Source organism: Grampus griseus (assembly GCF_964374135.1).
Source record: "Grampus griseus genome assembly, chromosome: 14".
Lineage (NCBI taxonomy): Eukaryota > Metazoa > Chordata > Mammalia > Artiodactyla > Delphinidae > Grampus > Grampus griseus.
In genome coordinates this window covers 27589006-27610417 of record NC_139008.1, presented here as the reverse complement: position 1 = coordinate 27610417, position 21412 = coordinate 27589006, and the positions used below count along the sequence as shown (strand labels likewise).

The 21412-nt window shown below is 41.8% G+C and overlaps 1 protein-coding gene across 1 annotated transcript in view; it reads left to right on the top strand.

Moving 5' to 3' along the window:
* The window catches only part of ERCC4 (ERCC excision repair 4, endonuclease catalytic subunit), a gene marked incomplete at its 5' end in the record, with an annotated part of 34709 nt that extends 14254 nt beyond the window's left edge, over window positions 1-20455 (top strand). The window contains 6 exons of the mRNA XM_082671186.1: window positions 507-635; window positions 1922-2032; window positions 4609-5218; window positions 6993-7085; window positions 13919-14031; window positions 16333-20455. Coding sequence (XP_082527312.1) covers window positions 507-635; window positions 1922-2032; window positions 4609-5218; window positions 6993-7085; window positions 13919-14031; window positions 16333-17066 — 1790 coding nt within the window. The 3' untranslated portion in view covers window positions 17067-20455. The remainder of the gene's footprint in view (window positions 1-506; window positions 636-1921; window positions 2033-4608; window positions 5219-6992; window positions 7086-13918; window positions 14032-16332) is intronic.
* Between the last annotated feature and the right edge of the window lie 957 nt (window positions 20456-21412).

Here is a 21412-nt window from a genome sequence, read left to right as displayed (position 1 = left end):
TTTTCTAAAGTGTGGTCCAGGGGCCCTGGGGCCAAGATTTAATACGAATAATGTTTCTTAACTGCTTCACCAGGAATATTCTCGAGTCATAAACTACGAATGTGTGGCATTGAGGAACATATTGACTGCTAGTACGCTTTGGGTTCCACTGCCTTCATCTGTGCTTGGACGCCAGCAGCCATACCTGCCAATGCTTCTGCACCATTACTGGAAATGTCAACACAGTGCAAAAAAGTCAAATAATGAGTTAGTATTATTATGAGAGTAGTTTTGAGGTCACAGACCCCCCTTCCCCCCAAAAAAACAGCTTGGGGGCCCCCAGGGGTCTATAGGCTGCACTTTGAAAACCACGGTCTAGCCAAACAGTGACAGAGGCCATAACAAGGGAGAAGATGTGGTTGGGGGATGAATAAGCTGGTGACCGGTTGATAAACAGGTCATGTGACCTTCAGAGATTCTCTGAAGTAAACTATAAATTGAAGGCTTTTTTTTTTTAAACATATTAGGTTGGCTGTTTCTTGACTCCAGCACCTCAATGTTTATAAATGCTCGAGCAAGGGTTTATCATGTTCCAGATGCCAAAATGAGTAAAAAAGGCAAACTGCCTGAAAAACTGGAGATTAAAGAAGAGCAAGGTATCTTGTATGCTTAAGTCTTCAAATGTCTTTTATTTAAGTATTTGGTGTGGAAATGCTTATCAAGTTACAGTATAACTTTAAATCTCCTTCGGCTGTGTGAAGAATGTGTAACTGCGTGTGACATATATAATGTATGGTAAAAGTATTTGGTATGGATTCATTGCCAGGGGATTCCAAATAACAAATGCCAAATATCAATCAAGAGTGTTCTTGCTAGGACTTCCCTGGTGGTCCAGTGGTAAAGAATCCGCCTTCCAATGCAGGGGACGCGGGTTCAGTCCCTGGTCAGGGAACTAAGATTCCCACATGCCGCGGGGCAACTGAGCCTGCGTCCCACAACTGAGCTCACACGCCTCAATTAATGAGCCGGTGTGCCGCCAACTACAGAGTCCATGCGCTCTGGAGCCCGTGTGCCACAACTAGAGAGAGAAAACCCCCGCGCCACAACTAGACAGAAGCCCATGCACCACAGTGAGGAGCCCGCGTGCTGCAACGAAAGATCCTGCATGGTGCAACTAAGACGTAACGCAAAAAAGAGTATTCTTACTACTACATAAGAATTATAGGTTTTTTTTTTTAACTTTGGAATAATTACTATTTGGGCACTTGAAGTCTTAGTGGGACATTTTAACATCCCTTTTAGCTTTTAGGGGACATAAATACTAGAATGAGGCAAATAATGGGTTTTATTTCACACTCATCTAGTAAGTATAATAAATATCGTTGGTTTTTTTTTTTTTTTTCTGTTGGTTTTTTAAAGCATGGGATAGGGTTAATGTTTACTTTCTGCCTAGTTCAAAGGTCTGTTTCAAAACTTAATTAAATACATTAGTAATATGTTTGAGTACTTACAGAAATAAAAGTTTTATTGTTGTCTGCTTATATCCCATGTTCAAGATTGTGAAAATCTTGGGGATTTTAGAAATAATAAATAGTTATTTTAGAAATAAGAAATACCAAGTCCTTTATTTTGTGTAGCAGTTTATATATAATGTCACAGTTGACAACTAACACATAATCATCTCTTATTAGTGACCACTCATATCACTTTCTCTCAAGGCATTATGGAACCTGTGTTAATGTTGGTTTGAGGTGTCTTCATTTAGACCATAAGGAGACCGTTCTCAAAGAAGCAGATTCTATCTATAGAGTATTATGAAAGAAGCACAAAGGAGTGGGTTTATGGAGTGATGCCTGTGTTATCTGTTGTCTTAAAAGCCTTTGGAATACTTTATAGATAAATATTATCACATAGAATGAGGTTGTCTTTTATTTCTATACAGAAACAAGAAAGGAACTGGTCCTAGAAAACAACCCAAAATGGGAGGCACTCTCGGAAGTATTGAAAGAAATTGAGGCAGAGAATAAGGAGAGTGAAGCCCTTGGTGGTCCAGGTAGGAAAAAAGGAGATAATGATATTTGCATTCAAAATCTAGCAAATGAGTCTTTTTGATTAGCTCTTTACAAATAATTTATACTATTATCTTCTTTATCAAATGTAGAAGAGTAAGTGCCCCATGAACACTGAAATCTTAGTGACAAGCGCCTGTCTGTTCATCTGATGTGATTTTCTCCAGGTTGAATCACTGTATATTCATGAAAGCAGGTTGTTTTACTGGTTGGGTTCTCAGGACTTCTATTTAAAGATGCAACTAATCAACTATCATATATAGAATGGATAAAAACAACAAGGTCCTACTGTATAGCACAGGGAACTATATTCAATATCCTGTGTTAAACCGTAATGGAAAAGAATATAAAAAAATGTGTGTGTGTGTGTGTGTGTGTGTGTATAACTGAATCACTTTGCTGTACAGCAGAAATTCACAGGACATTGTAAATCAGCTATACTTCAATTAAAAAAAAAAAAGGTGCAGCAAAATCTCTACATATATATTCACCAGGCTTTAAATTTGGAATCCTCAAGGAGAAAGCTAATGGGCTTAAGTTTTAGGTTCTCAGCAAGTGTCTTTTCAAAGAAGCCTCAACTGTATTATAGAATGACATTGACCTAGTGCTAAAAAAATTTCAAGTTTTGGGGCTACTCTCTTCAAACACAAGTATACTAGTAGACTGAACCTGAACTGTAGACTGAACCTGAATTAAGTTTTAAAAATAAAACCAGGTAGAAAATAAAACTAAATTTAAAAAAGTATCTATTGAGGGAAGTATGTGGCACATATACACAATGGAGTGTCGCTCAGCCACGGGAGGAGACGAAGTTGAGCTGTTTGTGGTGGGTGGACGGCCCTGGAGTCTGTCATGCGGGGTGAAGTGGGTCGGAGGGAGAGGAGCAGGTGCCGTGTGCTGGCGCATGTGTGTGGAATGTAGAAAAAAGAAAGAAAAAGGGGCGGTTCTGAGGAACCTAGGGACAGGACAGGAGTGGAGACGCAGACGTGGAGAGTGGACTTGGGGACACGGGGACGGGGAGGTGTGGGCTGGTTCGAGGTGAGAGAGTGCCATGGACATGTATACACACTACCAAGTGTAGGATGGGTAGCTGGAGGGAGGGGTGGGATGGGGAGGGTGGGGGGGAGGTGCAGGAGGGAGGGGATGTGGGGATGTGTGTGTGTGTGTGGCTGATATACTTTATTGTGGAGCAGAAACTGACACACCATTGTGGGGCAATTGTGCTCCAGTGAAGATGTTAAAAAAAAAAATCTATTGAGACTTTGAACTCCTTTAAAGCAATAAAGGCAAGCACATAATCCTTATATGAGTAATTATGCTGTGATATTATCCCAGAACTTATGGTGCTGTGATTTAAGACCCAAAGTCATACATGTGTACTCAGAAAAAAAGCATAAAGAATAAAGAAGGGGAAAAAATTACATCTAGCAGCCACTGTTAACATTGGCATATTTCCTTCCTGGTTTTCTTTCGTGTATTTTCTGTTTCACATTGTTAAAGGTATAGTGTAGATATAATTTCTGGATATAGAATTAATGAGCCAAATGATGCTGACATTTTTAAAGTTCTAAAGACATATTACCCCATTGATTTATAGAAAGTTTTTATCAATTTTCATTTCTTTTGGAAGTATAAGAGCTTATCTTTTTTTACCCAGCTAGCAATGACTGGAGATTCTGTATATATTTGTGTGTGTATCTACATACATTACATATGTATAACAATTTTATTCATTTGATTGGAGAAAAATGTGATCTTGTTTCAAATTTTGATGCTTGGGGAGCTCAGTTTTTTCTCAGATGCATTTCTTCTTTTGTGAATTGTCTTAGTTTCCTTTGCTGGTTTAGAGTGTGTCCTCAGTTTGTATCAACTTTTTATGTATTAAAGATATTAACATTTATCATAGTTACATAAAGTGGTTTTTTTGTCTTTAGCTTTTTTTTTTTTTAGGCAAGAAGTGGATTTATTTAGAGATGCACATTCCATAGGCAAAATGTGATCCATCTCAAAAGGCTTGGGAGCAGCCTGTCTTTAGCTTTTTTTAATGCAGTTTTTTATTCTCATAGAGTCAGTCAATTGATTGATCAGTTGATATCTTCTCACAGATATCAGTCTTCTCTGAGATTTCTTCCATTGCTTGTAAACCTGGAAAATCATCTTCATATGGAGAGGTGGAGAATAGTCATCTTTTTTTCATGATGTATCATTTAACATTTGACTGTAATCCATTTGGAATTTATTTTGGTATTTCCAGATCTATTTCCAGATCCTCTGGAAAATTATTAATTAAAAAGAGCTTCTTTAAAGCCTCCATTATACCACAGCTATACTTTCGTAAGACTCTAAATATTTCTGGCTTCACCTTTACCCAGAAGATTTAAGTAATCCTGCCAGGGAGGCGAAAGCCTTTGATGAGCATCCGAGACCCTTTTTAAACAAATTGTAAAGTATCTTTAGCGCCAAGGGGTGAGCTGTGTCTCTGGGGGGGAAGGGACGAGGGGGTGCGTGGGGTAGGACGACAAGTGCGGTAATCAGGACATAACGTTGTTTCTAATTTTAGGACACGTTCTCATTTGCGCAAGTGATGACAGGACCTGTTCCCAGCTGCGAGAGTGCATCGCTGTCGGAGCAGAGGCCTTCTTGTTGAGGCTGTACAGGAAAACCTTTGAGAAGGACAGCAAAGCCGAAGATGTGTGGATGCGGTTTAGGAAGGAGGATGGCTCAAAGAGAATTATGAAATCCAACAGAAGGCCCAAAGGCCTCCGAAACAAAGACAGGGCCTCTGCCAAAGAGAGGGCTGTCAAAAAGAAGAAACCAAGGCTGACTTTAACTCAGATGATGGAACAATCTGAAGAACTGGAGGAGGAGGGGGGTGTCGAGGGGGGTGTCGAGGAGGGCTGTCCGAGAGACCTAAGCAGTAGCCCCGAAAGCTGCTTAGAAGAAATTAAGCACGAGGAGTTTGATTTAAACGTGTCCTCTGATGCCGCGTATGGAATCATAAAAGACCCCCTCACCATTATCCACCCACTCCTGGGCTGCAGCGACCCCTACGCTCTGACACGGGTGCTGCACGAGGTGGAGCCAAGATACGTGGTCCTGTACGACGCAGAGCTGACCTTCGTGCGTCAGCTTGAAATTTACAGGGCAAGTCGGCCCGGGAAGCCCCTGAGGCAAGTTGTAAGGAATATGAACTGCGATTGCATGGGCTTCAGTTTTGCAGTTCTTTAGGATTTAGCACAGATAGACCAGTTGCCCATGGGCTTTCTTATCTTTAACGTTACATTGTTATGATGTTGGTTGAGTTTATGAAACCTTATTTGGCATTCTGATCAGTCTGGGAAGTACCAGTGTGGGAAGTACGCATGGGAAGGAGGTCGAATGTTGTAGTGGATCCAGGAATCTGAGGGAATGCCCCCCTTCTTGTTACTTGCTCTTCTGCTGTTCTGTGCCATATTCTTTATGCATCAGTTGTAGCCTATGGGGCACCGTCTCTGAACAAGCCTAGGAAATTTACAATATCCTACCTTCTACCAAATGTTAATGTAATTATGACTCAGCTAAATTTCATAATTCTAAAACGTCTTTCTTGTAAATCTGAAAAAGTGACTCTAAGTTACAGCCACATAAAACTAAAGTATTTGGGGAATTATTGTACCATGTATTCTTGAGTTTCAAGAAATATCAGATGAGAAAACGATGCCTCCCAAAGAATATGGTGTTCCGGCTCTCCAGTTATCTGAGGGAAATAAACCTCAAGGTTAATATCCTGAACTCAGCCTGAACCAAAAGCAGAGCCAAGAGAAACCTCTCCAGCCAGTTTAACGAATGCAGCCTTTCAGAGTAGAGGTGAATGGAGGAGGTGGACCAGAAATAACGCAGGATGAAGAGATGAGACAAAGCTGGTGAAATAATTATAGGCTGATAAATTTTTCATACTTTGCTGTTGATCAACATTGGAGATAGCTTGTGTGCACAAAAGTTCTCTGTTGCCTGAATATGGAATAGCGTGATATTTAGAAACAAAAGGTCAGAACCAGAAGGGACCTCAGAGTTCAACCACTTGATCCATCAGTGGGAAACTGAGGCCCAGACATGGTGAATGGCTTGCCCTTGGCCACATGATACGTTCGTGGAAGAGCTCAGGTCTCTGGACTCTTTGGCCAATGGTTTTTTCCCTGCCCGCACTTCAAAGAAATATAAACTAGGAAAATGAAGACCAAAAGAAAAATCGAGGGCTAAAAAGGGAAAATGTCTCTGATAGAAGGTGAAGAAAAGGGGCAGAGGAGGTGCCTCATTCAGCTTCTTAGCAACCAACAAGATAGGAAAGCTGGCCTTTTCTAAGAGAAAAGAATATGTCAAATTATTTTTTGAGGAGCTTGATATAATCCATGTCTTCTCTGTCTGTGTGTTTATATAAAATGTGTGATGACTCGGTTCTGTTAAGACATGAATAAAAAGGAACTGAGAAATTACTTGTGAAGGTAAAGGTCATATAGATTTCATTTGTTTATTTTTCCCTAACATGAACTTTCATACGCTGGCCTTTATAACCACCATCCAACTTTTTAAACGATTGTTTGGCAGAGATGCAAAGAAAAAATTTGAAAAAAGAGAAGCCGCTAAGATTGTGTTTTCTGATTTGTTTATATTTATGAGGAAAGCATTATTCTATCCCTCTTTGTTATATTTCAGTGTTTACCTAAACTCTGCTCCTCCTTTTGATGAAAGAAGAAAAAAAAAAAAACATGTGGTGATGAGACCTTTAACAGGTGGGGTTTAGGCTGCTTAATTTTAGTAAGTGTGTGATTAATGGAACCTTTTCTTCTCAGTCAAATATTTATTATTTGAACACTCTAGGTTGCTGATTTCAAATGCCATGCTCTTCCTTCCAGGGATTAAAAATTATGTGTTTGCAGCCTAAAAGAGTTCTGTCTTAACTTGCAGGGTTTACTTTCTTATATACGGAGGTTCAACCGAGGAACAGCGCTATCTCACTGCTTTGCGGAAAGAAAAGGAAGCTTTTGAAAAACTCATAAGGTAAATACATAGAAGATCAGTATGAAGGAATCAAAGGCCTTTGAAGATCCAGAGGCTTCTCTGAGTGGGGGAATATCTACTAGCCGTCAGGAAAGATGGAGAGGAAGCTGCTGGGGAGGGTCACATCAAGATACACCTGTAGTCTGATTCACTCCAGGGTTTATATACATCAATACACATTTCCTTTTCTCTTCCCCTGCTTCTCCACCATCTCCAGGTGCTTTTCAGGGGTTTAATAGAATAGAAATGTGAAGAAAACTGCTTTTATGTTAATAAAGAAATATAACATAAAACACCAGCAATAGAACTGAAACACTCTCTCCCCCTCCCCCATGTACAAGATTTCTCCCTTCCCTTGGAATCATTTGTTTTTCCCTTGTAAAGTTTCCATTGTCCATGGGTGGGTGACTGTTTTACTGTTTACTGGGAATTTTTTTTTTTTTCTTTTTTGCGGTATGCGGGCCTCTCACTGTTGTGGCCTCTCCTGTTGTGGAGCACAGGCTCAGCGGCCATGGCTCACGGGCCCAGCCACTCCACGTCATGTGGGATCTTCCCGCACCGAGGCACGAACCCGTGTCCCCTGCATTAGCAGGCAGACTCTCAACCACTGCGCCACCAGGGAAGCCCAACTGGGAAATATTTTTATGACCTGGTCAGTTCAGATCAATAGAATCACTCTGGGAAAAATATTTTTTTAAAGGTGTGACATTGGTCTGAACAGATGTGTGTTTTTTTGAGAATAAGTAGCCTTTAATGTTCCAAATCCAAATAGAAAAAACTTTTGGTTTAATGTAAGGAAAATGTTTCTAATTGAGATATTCACAAACTACATGGCTACCTCTTACTCCTGCAAGCATTTGAGAAATCTAATAGCCTCCCCCAAGGGATGTTATCAAGGAAGTGGCAGCTTGGTGAGAGAAGATGGATCAGATGCTCTCTAAGGAGCCCCAGAAGCCAGGGCGGGGGCTGGACAGGGCATCCTTGATCCGAGCCAGAGAAAAGGCTAGACCGGAGGAGACCATGGCCTGGCCTGTCAGTGGCTGGGCCAGACCAGTCTTTCAAGCCTCAGACATTGGCAACATATCAGTGACAGCGAGAGGGCAGAAATCATTTTTAGTGGCAGTTAGCCAGGACCTAGACAGAATTTCAAAATGGACGGCCATCCTTCAACACTGGCTGTGGGCTCTCAGTATATGCTTAAAATATGCAGATACCCCAGTTCATCCAGGGCATGCGTTCCCAGAAACAGGAGTGCTTATTGAATCAGTGTCATTGAGTCCCTTTGAAGAAACTCAGCACGGTTCGTGGGCAGTTCTCTTCCCTTCCTATCCTCTGTGATTGTGGCATGCCTTAGCCATGGATTCTTGCAGCTATTGGCCCTACAATTATTGGTCAGTCCTTTCAGCTTATGAAAATATGTATTTGTTTTTCAATTTTGATTGAAGCATAGTTGTGTTAATTTCTGCTATACACAAAATGATTCAGTTATACATATATGTACATTCTTTTTCATATTCTTTTCCATTATAGTTTATCACAGGATATTGAATATAGTTCCCTGTGCTATACAGTAGGACTTTGTTGTTTATCCATCCTATATATATACTAGTTTGCATCTGCTAATCCCAAATTCCCCATCCTTCCCTCCCCTAGCCCCCTCCCCTTTGTGAAGTCTGTTCTCTATGTCTGCGAATCTGTTTGCATTTCTTAGATATGTATTTTCTATTAATGTGCTCTATGGGATAGTTTATATGTGTGTACATACGCTTTTTGAAAAAGTATTCCAGAAAGTGTTATAAAAAAACAGGTATTATGCAGACTACCTCTTCTTATCTAGAGCTTTTTAGCGCCTCTCTGTGTCTCCTAGACCTTCATCTCCCAAGACTCAAACAGTCAACAGATATTTCTTGAGCATCTATTATGAGCCAACCCCTGTGCTAATGTTAAAGTGCTGGAGTTACAGTGGTGCAGAAAAAGGCTCTGTCCTGCCTCCTAGAGCTTATCCCCTAGTGGAAAAGACAAACATTGAATGATTATGAATAATATCATAAATAGACATGGGTAGAAGGCGGCGGGCTACAAAGGTAAGAGAAAAGGGTATCCTACGAGAGTCTGTCAAAGAGATCTGACCCAGTGTGGGATGTCTGGGACGGTGTCACTGAAGGAATGACCTTTAAGCTGACCCGTGGAGCATGTGTGCTGGTTGCTAAGTGGACAAGGTGGGTTGCTAAGTGGACAAAGTGGGCCAGGGGTTCTGTTGAACAAGGGTGTGTGTGAAAGCTCCGAGGTGCACAAGGCCTGTTAAGGATTTAGAACTTGACTCTGTAGCCAGTAAGATAGCACTGAAGAGTTCTAATTAGGAAAGTGACATAGAGTATTTTTTAAAGGCTCTCTCTGGCATCAAACTGAGGAATGGATAGAGCAGGGAAGTAGTCAGGAAAGCTGCTGCAATTGTCTGATAAGAACAGGTGGCAGCCAAGATTAGGTTGATGGAGAGAAGGGGACAGATTTAAGAGATATTGAGGAAATGGCATCAAAGAATTGGTGCTACTGGATGTGGCCCAGTACCTCCTAATTGCTTCTTCACTCTTTTTAAAATATCCTTTGCCTAAGGCTTCTCTGATTAAAGTAACTGTCTCTAAATCACAAATGAGCACGTGGAGCTAAAATATTCGGATTAGGTTGTTGGTGTTCATGTTGAGGGTCCCCAAGACCACCCTCAGGCTCAGTGATTCACCAGAAGGACCCCCAGGAGTCAGAAAAACTGGTATTCTCGTAGTTACGGTTTATTACAGGGAAAAGGACACAGAGTAAAATCAGCAAAAGGAAAGAACACACGGGGCCAAGTCCAGGAAAATCCGGCATAAGCTGCTGAGTGTCCTCTCCCAGTGAAGTCGCAGGAACGTGCTTAATTCTCCCAGTGGCAGTGTGTGACAGCACACGCTCAGTGTCGTCCACAGGAAAGCTTACCCGAGACTTGGAGTCCAGCGTTTTTATTGGGAGTCAGTCATATAGACATAGTACTCAAGTGACAGACTCCAGCTCCCTGGAGCAAAAACAGGTATTCGCTAGAAATCACACTGTTGGCATAAACCATCTGATCACACTGGTGCCGTGTGGCCCCAGGCATTATAAAAACCCTCTTATCAGGCGTTGTATTCCAAGAGCTCAGACCTCAACTCCCAGAAGCTGGCCAAGGGCTTCTGGGAAGACAAGCTGAGGAGACAGGCCTTTCTTGGGAATGTGCAGGGTTTGAGCAGCCCAGGCCTGCTCCCTTAACCGTTTCCTGCACAGTGTTGTAGCCAAGGGGGGCCTGGTAGGCTCTGAGTAGGTGAGTTTTATGCTCCAGGCCTCCTTCCCGTGACTGCCTCTTCTCCAGTGCATCAGAACCTGGCCCAGAAAAAGAGTGCCGTCAGTGGATTGTAGCCAGGTATCGGGGACCACATGCCATTCCCGGCTTATACAAGTGACTTTACACTCGAAGGGCTCAGTGACAAAGGTCGGGTAAGCCTGGCACATACTGGAAACTTCACTCAGCAGAACCAAGGATATGGACTTTCTCCTATGTTTCAATCTCTACAGTAATTTTCATACCAGGTTTTGATGTCATTTTATCTATGGTCTGGCATAATTTTATAAACTCTCAGTGGTGGTTGTCTACTTATTATGTTAGATCTTCCCATGTTACACAGATAGTTACGCCGTTCAGAATCTTAAGATATTTACTTTCCCAGAAAACTTGGGGAATTTGAGAAGTGTTTGTTTTGAAAAGCAAAATATATGTGAGGTGCATGGCTGAAAGAGCATTTGCACTAAGCCTGGACTTAGAGAAAAATTTGATGTGAGACCGAGGGAATGTGCTTTTGCCAGGACCTCCATGAGTGATGTTGTAAGAAGAAAAGCAATGCTACTATTTAAAATAACCAGAGAGGAATGAATCAGGCGAACTGGCAGTGAAAGGACTGTTTGACTGGACCGGAGATCAGTAGATTACAGATGACAAGTAAAGAGAAAAAAAGTTACACTTGTAAGTATTGCTAATAAAATGCTCCCTGCGTCAAAAAATTAGTAATAACATTCTGAGTATACATAGTTTTGGAGAGGTCACCACTCTTCAAAGAAAAGGGTTATTAGCTTATTTGAAATTTTACAGTTAGAAAATATCACAAAATGGGTTAGCATGAGGGCTTGAATAAACGCCCATTTGAAGAGACTTCTAGTCCAGTGTCTCCTCCCTGTGTTATCACGTTGTACAGGCTATTCAAATATCACTGAAGATGTTAAAGCAAAATTAAGAAACCACAGTACTTTAAGTGAAAATAGGGACCTGAATTGTTTAATTATTATTTTGTGTCTATCACAAAGAGTAACTTGAAAAATTATGCAAATGTTGAAAGCAAGAGACTGAATATAAGTATGGCAAATTTCTGTTAAACTAATTTGAGTTACTGATTAGGAAGACTTAACTATTTTCTTCACAACCCTGGTTTCATTTCAGGAATATATTTTTTTCTCAGATTCAGTTTGCAGTTATAACATTTCATAGTAAACTAGCTGTTTTTTAACAGTATTAACTGAAACAGTTGTGGAATCATTTGAAAGAAAATCTTCTGTTTTTTAGCATAATCGTGGATAATTAGGGGATGAAGTTACTACGTGTAAGAAAAGTACGGTTATAATAACAGCTGACATTTATATAGTGCTTCCTATGTGCCAGGCACTCTTCTGAGTGCCTTACATATATTATGTGATCCTTTTAACAGTCTCTTTGAGGTTAGATTTTAGTATCATCCCCATTTTACAGATGAAATTGAGGGACAGAACCATTAAACAACTTGCCTAAAGTCACACAGCCAGTAAGTGGTTTCCAATTCACGAAACATGGGCCCAGAGTCTGCATTCTAACTCGCTGTGCTTTACAGCCACAGTTACAAATTAATCAGGAAATGAGGATGCCCTCACGTGTGATAGCTTAGCCAGTAAGGTAAGTGGAGATAAAGAAGAAAAAAAATCCCCCATGTTGATCCCAAATATAAAAGAAAAAGAAATTTAAGAGCAGTAAGTTTTTTGAACAGTTTGCCCCTTACCCCCAGCTGGAGTCTAGTTGGTGTAACGGGGCAGTAATGAGTGGCTGCCAGAGCCATTGTCACTGCAAAGAATCTTTTATCAGCAACACTTGACAGCGGTACTGAGAATGATGAGGGAGCACAGAACTGGAACTATTGCCTGCCTCCTTGCGATCTGGTCATAAAATGTTATACTGTTAATAACCTTGCATTTGTATATTGTTTCAAATAGTAAAGAATTTAAACTTGGAGTTTCTGTTCTCTGGTGGAATCTCTTCGTGGTGCCCTGCCCTAAAACATCACATATCCAGAGTGGTTGGGGAATTGCTCCATCTGATTTTATTTCCTTTCATTGGAAAATCCTTTTTGTTTGAACCCTTGTTGAAATCATTAGTTGCTGATGAAGATTCCTCTTGTTTCACCTTCCCTGGCCTCTTTTATTGCAGTCAGTCAGTTCCACGGTTTTCACGTTGCCGTGAAACTCACTTGCAAGCCCAGCGAGGGCAGAGACCCATCCTTATACATCTTTTCTGTCAGCCTGGCACAGAGGAACACACAGTACTTGCTCTTTCCTGAACTGATGATAGCATCTTTTACTGGTTTTGAAAAATAAGACTGTGGCACACCTGGCCTCCTCTCCCTGTGGTTATTGAGGATCTTGCCATGATTCTGGTTCTCGATTACAAATCTGAGTTAGGATTGTACAGGCTTGTCAATCTACCGGGTTTAAGATACTGAGCTTCCTTGAAGACAGGAATTATCGGATACAAATAACCGTATTTGTATCCAAAATACCTCGCACAGCATGTGGGAGCCCTCTGTAAATGTTTTAAGTAAACGCACAAGTGAGTGAATTGATGCTGCTCTACTACATAACCTGAGATGTTGATTTTTTTGTTTAAATCTTTTGTTGGAAATTTGCTTTCTAATATTAATCTTGATTTTCCTTTAAAACCGAGGGTGTTTAATGGGGCCTCCCACCTGGAGTTTTTTAAATCAAAGCTTAACCATGTATTGTTTTCATTTCTTTAATCATTGATTTTTTTATTTTTATTTTTTTGGCTGAGGTGGGTCTTCGTTGCTGTGCATGGGCTTTCTCTAGTTGCGGCAAGCGGGGGCTTCTCTTGTTGCGGAGCATGGGCTCTAGGCACACAGGCTTCAGTAGTTGTGGCACATGGGCTCAGTAGTTGTGGCTCACGGGCTCTAGAGTGCAGGCTCAGTAGTTGTGGTGCACGGGCTTAGTTACTCTGTGGCATGTGGGATCTTCCTGCACCAGGGCTCAAACCCATGTTCCCTGCATTGGCAGGCAGGTTCTTAACCACTGCGCCACCAGGGAAGTCCCTAATCATTGATTTTTAACCATCCTATTTATGATTACTCTGAAAATATTGGGATATAAATTATTTGAATCCTTTTCAATGTTCAGTAACACATTTAGCACATTTTAATAAAAAGTCTCAATAATCTCTCTGGCATTTTTCACATGCTTATTTCATGCCACAAAGTGTTTAGAGGACATACAAAATAGAAAATAAATAACAGTATTTTTTAACTCTGGAAGATGAGCAGGAGTACCCAACCAAGAAGCTCTTTCTGCTTCCTTTACACATCACTTGACTGTGCATATTTACTTCTAGTGTTTCCTGTATTCTCTTTTACCACTACAGTTATGTAGATCATTTTGTATATTATAATTTACAAGAGATTAAAATCTGGAATTTTGAAATTAGCTCAGAAATGTTGAAGATGTTTTTCTCCCACCCCCAGGGAAAAGGCTAGCATGGTTGTCCCTGAAGAAAGAGAAGGCAGAGACGAAACGAACCTCGACCTCGTAAGAGGCTGTGTATCTGCGGGTGCTCCCGCCGACACACGCAAAGCCGGTGAGTCCTGCCCTTTGCCGAGCATTCCTGCTGCCTGTGCAGGAGGCTGTTAGGTTCCGGAGTTTCTCTGCAGAAGCTTGGTTTTTCTCAATAAGCTCTTAAACGTGGCTATCTGCTCCCATACCCTGGTCTCAGCTGGCTGTTTACTAGCCACGTGTCCTCCCTGGATCTCAGGCTGCTCACCTGTAAGATAAGTGGGGTTGTGATCTACGCACCGTCATTGGAAATCAGTTACACTCCAGCACTGGTTGAGATTCAGAATGTACTTTTGCCAAGAAACTTTTGTAAATGGTGATTAGGTTCTTACCTTTACCTGAAGAGGCCAGTTTGCCCCTAGATAAAGATTCAGGATTGTTTGGGGTGCGTTCCCACTTCCATATCTGTGTTTGTTGGTTGCTTCTTGGCGCTTTTCCAGATCCCAGGTGTGTGGTACTCTCACTGCCATGCAGCGTCCCAGCAGTGGCTTCCACCAAGACCTGCTGGATGCCACGTGCACCATGGTGCAGGGTTAGCCATGTTCCACGCCCCAGGCCCTGTTTTCCCATGTCAGCAGCTGCTTTCAGCCAAGAGGCGTGGGAAAAACAATACAGTTGAGCCCTTTTCTCCTTCGGTGGGGTCCAGCGCAGTTAAAGCAGTGGGTCTCAGAATTCAGCATACTTAAGAATAACCTCTGATGCTTGTTAAAACTGTAGATTCACGGACCCCAGTCCATAGCAATTCCAAATCAGTAGATCTGAAATGGGGTCAGCGTCTGATGGACGTGGTCCTTGGACCGTACTGGGAAACACTGCCTCAGAGTATCTTTTGAAGAAGATTCCTATTAACTCAAATAGGCTGTGGACATGTCATGCAGAACAGCAGGATGTCAGGCAATATGAATGAGGTAGTTTGGAGCAAGTAGGTACCACACAGAAAGCTGTTCACAGAAATCTGCCCTTTCGAGTTCAGTCCTCTAAGCGCTTGTGTTAGCTTTCCTTTGCTGCTGTAACAGATTGCCACAAACTTAGTGTCTGGAAACAACACACATTTATTATCTAACCATTATTATCTTACAATCCGAAGTCCAAATGGGTTTCACTGAGCTCAAATGAAGGTGTGTGCCGGGCTGCGATCCCCCTGGAGGCTGCAGGGGAGAATCCCTTCCTCTTCCAGGTTATCCAGGCCGCCTGCATCCCTTGGCCCATGGCTTCTTCCTCCCACTTCAAGGTCAGCAGCTCCAACTCTGAGCTTCCTGCTTCCCTCTTTCATTATAAAGACCCTTGGGCCTACCTGGGTGATACAGAATAATCTCCCAATCTTGAGAGCCTTAATTTAATCACATTTCCAAAGTCACCTTTGCCGTGTAAAGTAACATATTTGCAGGTTTCAGGGATTAGGACATGGACATCATCAGGGGGCCACCATTCTGCCTACAACAGCACTTTTGAGTCCTTCAACCAGCAGCGTTGGCATCACATGGGAGCCTGTTAGAAACGCAGGGTCTTTGACCCTATTCCAGACCTACAGAAACAGTAGGTACTTTAACTCCATCCCAGGTGATTCATATGCACGTTAGTGGGAGAAGCTCTGTGCTCTTGTTTTTCCCGGCTTCTCGCATTTTCCCGTCTCTGGACTCATTGATACAAGCACTAAAAGCTCCAAATTTTTTCACAGCAGTCCACAAGGCAGTTTATGCAGAGAACATTTCTAAGCATCTACTGTGTCCTAGGAATTGGGACAACGATGATCAGTAAAGTGTGGTCAGTGCAACAGTGAGGGACCATAAAGCAGGGGTCCCCAACCCCTGGGCCACGGACCGATACTGGTCTGCAGCCTGTTAGGAACCAGGCTGCACAGCAGGAGGCGAGCAGCGGGTGAGTGGAGCTTTCTCTGCAGTTCCCCATGGCTCCCCATGGCTCACATCACCGCCTGAGCCAGCCCCCCCGCACCCACACATCCCACCCCCGTCCGTGGAAAAACTGTCTTCCACGAAACCAGTCCCTGGTGCCAGAAAGCTTGGGGACCGCTGCCGTAGAGGAACCACAGAGGGAAGATGATGGCAAATGCTGGTATTTGTGAATTCTAAGTAAGGAAGTACCACGAGACCCCAACTTCCTACCAGCTCTATTTAGTTTAAGGGAAATAGCCTTAAACTGTAAATAAACCTTTTTATAATACGGAAAAGTGTGGAATAACATGTCATACTGTGTAACCAGGCATCGGAGATTAACAGCGGAAACAGAGATTTTTAACTTTGTGCTCTGCCACCTTTGAGAGTTATTCCTCAGTGACGTTACTTAAAGTGCTTCTTTTTCTTCATAGGCGGCCAGGAACAGAATGGTACCCAGCAAAGTATCGTTGTGGACATGCGCGAGTTTCGAAGCGAACTCCCATCTCTGATCCACCGTCGGGGCATTGACATTGAGCCAGTGACCTTAGAGGTCGGAGACTACGTTCTGACTCCAGAAATGTGCGTGGAGCGCAAGAGCGTCAGTGATTTGATCGGCTCTTTGAACAATGGCCGCCTCTACAGCCAGTGTATCTCCATGTCCCGCTACTACAAGCGGCCGGTGCTTCTGATCGAGTTCGACCCCACTAAGCCTTTCTCTCTCATGTCCCGAGGTGCCTTCCATCAGGAGATCTCCGGCAACGACATCAGCTCCAAGCTCACGCTCCTCACGCTGCACTTCCCCAGGCTCCGGATCCTCTGGTGCCCCTCCCCGCACGCCACCGCAGAGCTGTTTGAGGGGCTGAAGCAGAACAAGCCACAGCCGGACGCGGCGACGGCCATGGCCGTGACAGCCGATTCCGAGACCCTCCCCGAGGCAGAGAAGTATAATCCCGGTCCCCAGGACTTCTTGTTAAAAATGCCAGGGGTAAATGCCAAAAACTGTCGCTCCCTGATGACCAACATTAAGAACATCGCCGAATTAGCAAGCCTGTCCCTCGACAAGCTGGTGCTCTTGCTGGGGAACGCGGCAAATGCCAGGCAGCTCTATGACTTCATTCACACCTCCTACGCAGAGGTCATCTCCAAAGGGAAAATGGAAAAATGAACAGTGGTGCCTGTTTTCTTATCCTGTGACTATGCTTCTCGGCTGCTCCTTGCCTGCCCTCACAGGTCTTTATTAATTACTAGCCCAGTAGCTCATTCTCTGCCAGTCTTTGAATGATTAGGCTGTCTCCTGGGTCAGGGGACCAGAGGACAAGGCTGGGCTCTGAACTTTGCGTTCAGGAATCATTTTTGCTTCCCGCGCCTGCTCTCCTCCTTCCCTGCACCATCCTTGCCAGGTCTAGTACGTTCCATTTTTACATGAGGTGTCAGGATCAGGGAAAGTGTCTGCAGATGTTTATAGAAGGCCATTTCTGAAACATGCAGAAACTTAGGTTTCCTCCACAGACTGAAAACGCACCATCGTGTTCTTACCCTCTGTCTACAGAGGGGCTCCCAGGACACTGAGAAGGGAACATCTCTGCCATTGCCGACCTGTTCTCCCCTCCAGGTTTTCCTCAGCTGCGTGCTTCTCCCACCTGTCTGCCTCTGGGATAAATTCATGGGGACTTCCTACTGCTAATTTAAGAAAGGCAGCCACCTCTAAAACTGGCCAGTCGGTCTTCTGATCACCTGAAGATACGAGGCACGTACTATAACTATAACTGGATTATTCAAAACCAGTATTTTTAAAACATGAAATGAATTACCAGTTTACGGAATTGGATGGCGTGGGTGAAGGAGCCCTGAAAATGCTCCGTTTTTATAGCTGTTTATCCTCCTAAGTCCCAGCAGAGTCTCTTAGACTTCCTCCTTCCCAGCCCCTCCTCACCTGTCCTGGGACCCCCAGCTCGGGTCCTTTCCCGGGTCTCCGCCCCCCACGTCCCTGTGCCAGAGCAGCCTCCTGCGCCTGTGTGTGGGGACTGGCACACAAGCAAAGGAGGGACCCACAGCCTTTAAGATTTGATTTTCCTTCCATGAGTTGAGTCAGAAGGGTTGTAAGGAGATGGAAGATCAATGCATAGAATATATAAAAATCCTAAAGAAATATATATATATTTGAAAATCCATAAAGAAAACAGTCTCATTCCAAACCTCCTTCTGGTCCTTACTGAAGTATATGTACAGGACATTCACAGCATCTTTGTGCAGTTTTTAAACTTTTATATTGAAACATTATTAACTTAGGTATTATTCACATATTTAGTGATGTGTAGTAAGTTTTTACCTCAAGAGCTGCTGTAGACATCAGTTCTGCTGGCCACATCACATAGGGTCACATTTTGTCGGCCGTGTTTTTATTTGTTACACTGTTGGAACTCGGAGTCGACAGTGGACCATGTAACGCAAAATGGTCTTCAACTTTAACAGAAGTCTTTCAACTGTCATCTCCAAACGGAACCTTTCATCTTGATTTCTTGGTATGTCGACATATGTTGAAGTATATGGATTTTGAACTCTATACAAGGATACCACAAGAATGAATTAAGGGGTATCAAGGAACCATATTTGTTATCGTCTGACTCTGTAGAGTGACTTGGAGAGGAGAGAAGAAACAAAAAGTTAGTTTAAGGCAGAATAAAGATTTGGGCTACTAATTTTGTCCCAGGGTTAAAAATATACCCTTGAGAATAGGAAAACAAAAATGTCAGGCACATATGTTAACCTTCACTTTTGTATGCATTTATTTATTTAAGCATTCAGTCATAGTTAAAAGTACATTAAAATAGATACCACCTCAAATAGTAATGGTTATTATAATTTTGTTTCACTCTATCCTAGCACTTCTGCTTGAGAGATGTAATTTCTGTTTTTTTCTCCTGGTATAATTCCACCTGCCTTTTATTCTTTCATTACGTAAAAGGAAAATCCTAACAGCACATTCTTTGGTAAGGGTTTCACTCCAAGTTAAGTTTTCAAAAATAAGCTCTCAAAGCTACCATTTTAAACAGTCCTTGTTATCTGCTACAACATAGAAAACAGTCTTAGTTGTATTAGAGAGCCAGTGTCTTCTGTCTCCCAAATTCTGTTATTTGCTGTTGTACCTACTAGACATCTTAAGACAGTGCACCAGCTCATGTGTGTTTGAATTATGAACGATACTGTCTAATGAACTCTAAAATGGTCATTATAGTTGAAAGGCTCTCACTGCCACTTCCTCTCCCAACTAAAATATATTTTAGTGTCTCCAGTTGTGGAAAGCCTTCAAAGCAACCATCATGTATTTACTTTTGCCAAATTCTTTTAAAATTTTTACAATCTAAGAATCTTTGGCAAAGAACTAGAAATGCATGCAGTTGCAAGAAACTATATCACTTTATTTTCTAGCATCATTTTATTAACTTTGCCTTTTTCTTTCAAAATCACGAACATCCAGTTTACTTATGAACTCATGCTTAGCTTTTTAAAAACCTTTTTTAAAAACTTGAGACCAACATTATTCTAGGTTAAAAGTTTTTTGCATAAAACTTTGAGCATATGAAATATTGTGAGAAGTCGTTTTCAGTTTTAACTCACAGTGTCTCTCTTGATACTTTCTTAAAGTTATATAAGAAGAAATCATTTATAATAGTGGCCGTAAATAATATCCTTTTGGCAGTAGTTACTGTTTCTTTAATCTGAGGCTTAGTATGTCTTTATGTCTACGTATGTTTGGGCACGTCCAGAATGCAGTTTCCCAGCTCATGAGGGACTGAAAATAATTGTCTCATTTATCAACCCACTGAGACACAGAGGGTTAAGTCTAGATTCAGTTGTGTTGAGATAACAGAATATAGAGTTAATAAATGGCCTCCAGCAGGAAAACCTACACTGAAGCGAATCTGGAGAGGTGGGTGAGGGGAGAAAGACAGGAATTATTAGTCTTTGCTTTAGTTTTTCAAGCATAATTTGATTTTCTTTTGGCTCAGAAAACTTCTTTAGGGAAATTCCCTTTTCTTTTGTGTTCAGTTTAACCTACAAATGTCTCCTTAAGAACCAACATTTTAGGAAAATTCTTTTCTCAGGCTTGGGCATATTAAAATTTACCCAGACTTTGACATGAGTTGTCACTTCTCTTCATTATTTTGCTTTCTATTTTGGTTTATAGCTATTTCCTGTCTGATTCTGGACTTCAGTGCTTAAGTTACCATCTTTATCCATGGGTATTTGGTGGCCTACACCACTGTTGTTTTTTTGATGTAAGGGTATATAAGCCAAAATTTGTATGGGAGGGAGACCTAACCATTTACATCAATTTGTAACAGAGTTGTTTGTGTGTGTTTTAATAACGTGTATTTATTCAGTATTCTCTTCAGCATTCTGTGGGCAAAATAAAAATAACCATGTATAGTGAAAGGGAATATATTCCCAGTACATTATAGTTACCAGTGTGTTGGTAAATATAATTTAAAATTCAGAAAATATTTAATTGGTTTTTTTTACGCAGAGTAAACGATTAAAGCTGAAATGCACTTTGAACCACTGCTTTGGCATTTGACTTGCTTGGTAAACCCACTTTCTAAGGCATCAGAGTATTTTTCTTTTGGTTATTTTCCTTTACTGTTTTTCATTTTGTAGCATGTGTCCTTAAGGAAGGGGGAAAACCATTCTCCTTCTGAAAATACTCATTTGTTGACAATGTAATGAATATGGGGTAAGTATAATGCCTGGGACACCTTAACTCAACAAAGATTAATTTCCTGCCACCCCTGACTCATACATTTTTGTTCCTTCAACATTCCTTTTAAAGTTAAAAGAAGTAAATTACTCTTTTAACACATTGCGAATTTGTTGTAGCCTCTTAAACAAGTTAATCATTAGTTTACTAATTGACTCATTTCAATGATTTAAGTATTTTGCTTCTGCCTTGAAATGTAGAACCGAAACCCTCTTTAACATAAGGTGTCAGTGTATTTCTCAAAATGTTTTAATGTCCGAATACTCTGGTAGAATGATGAACCCTTACTCAGTAGTAATATAACTCACATGTATTAGCATTTGTGCTTTATCTCATTTAATCCTCATGGTAAAGCCATAAAGGTACTATTACTTAAAGTCCTCTTTTACAATGATGAAACTGAGGCACAGAGAGGTTAAGTAATTTTTCCAAGGTCACCCAGTAGTAAATGGAACCATGATTGGAACTCAAGCAGTTTGACTCCACAGCCCATGATGAAAAACTGGGGGCAAAGGAGGGCCAGTGGAGAGTGGGAGACTGTGCTTTGTGTCCCCTTTCATAAATCTAATGACAAATACAGAAAAAGCAGATCGGTTTGTTTCCATGCCTGTCAGAGAAAAGTGTCAAGAGCAGGTATGCAAAACTTGGAAAGCTGTCCAAAAGAGTACTGAGTACCCTTACTCTGTAGACCGGGATGTTGCCTAGTGACCTCTGCTGCCCGGGGATTATCTGATTTTCTACGGCTGGGAACC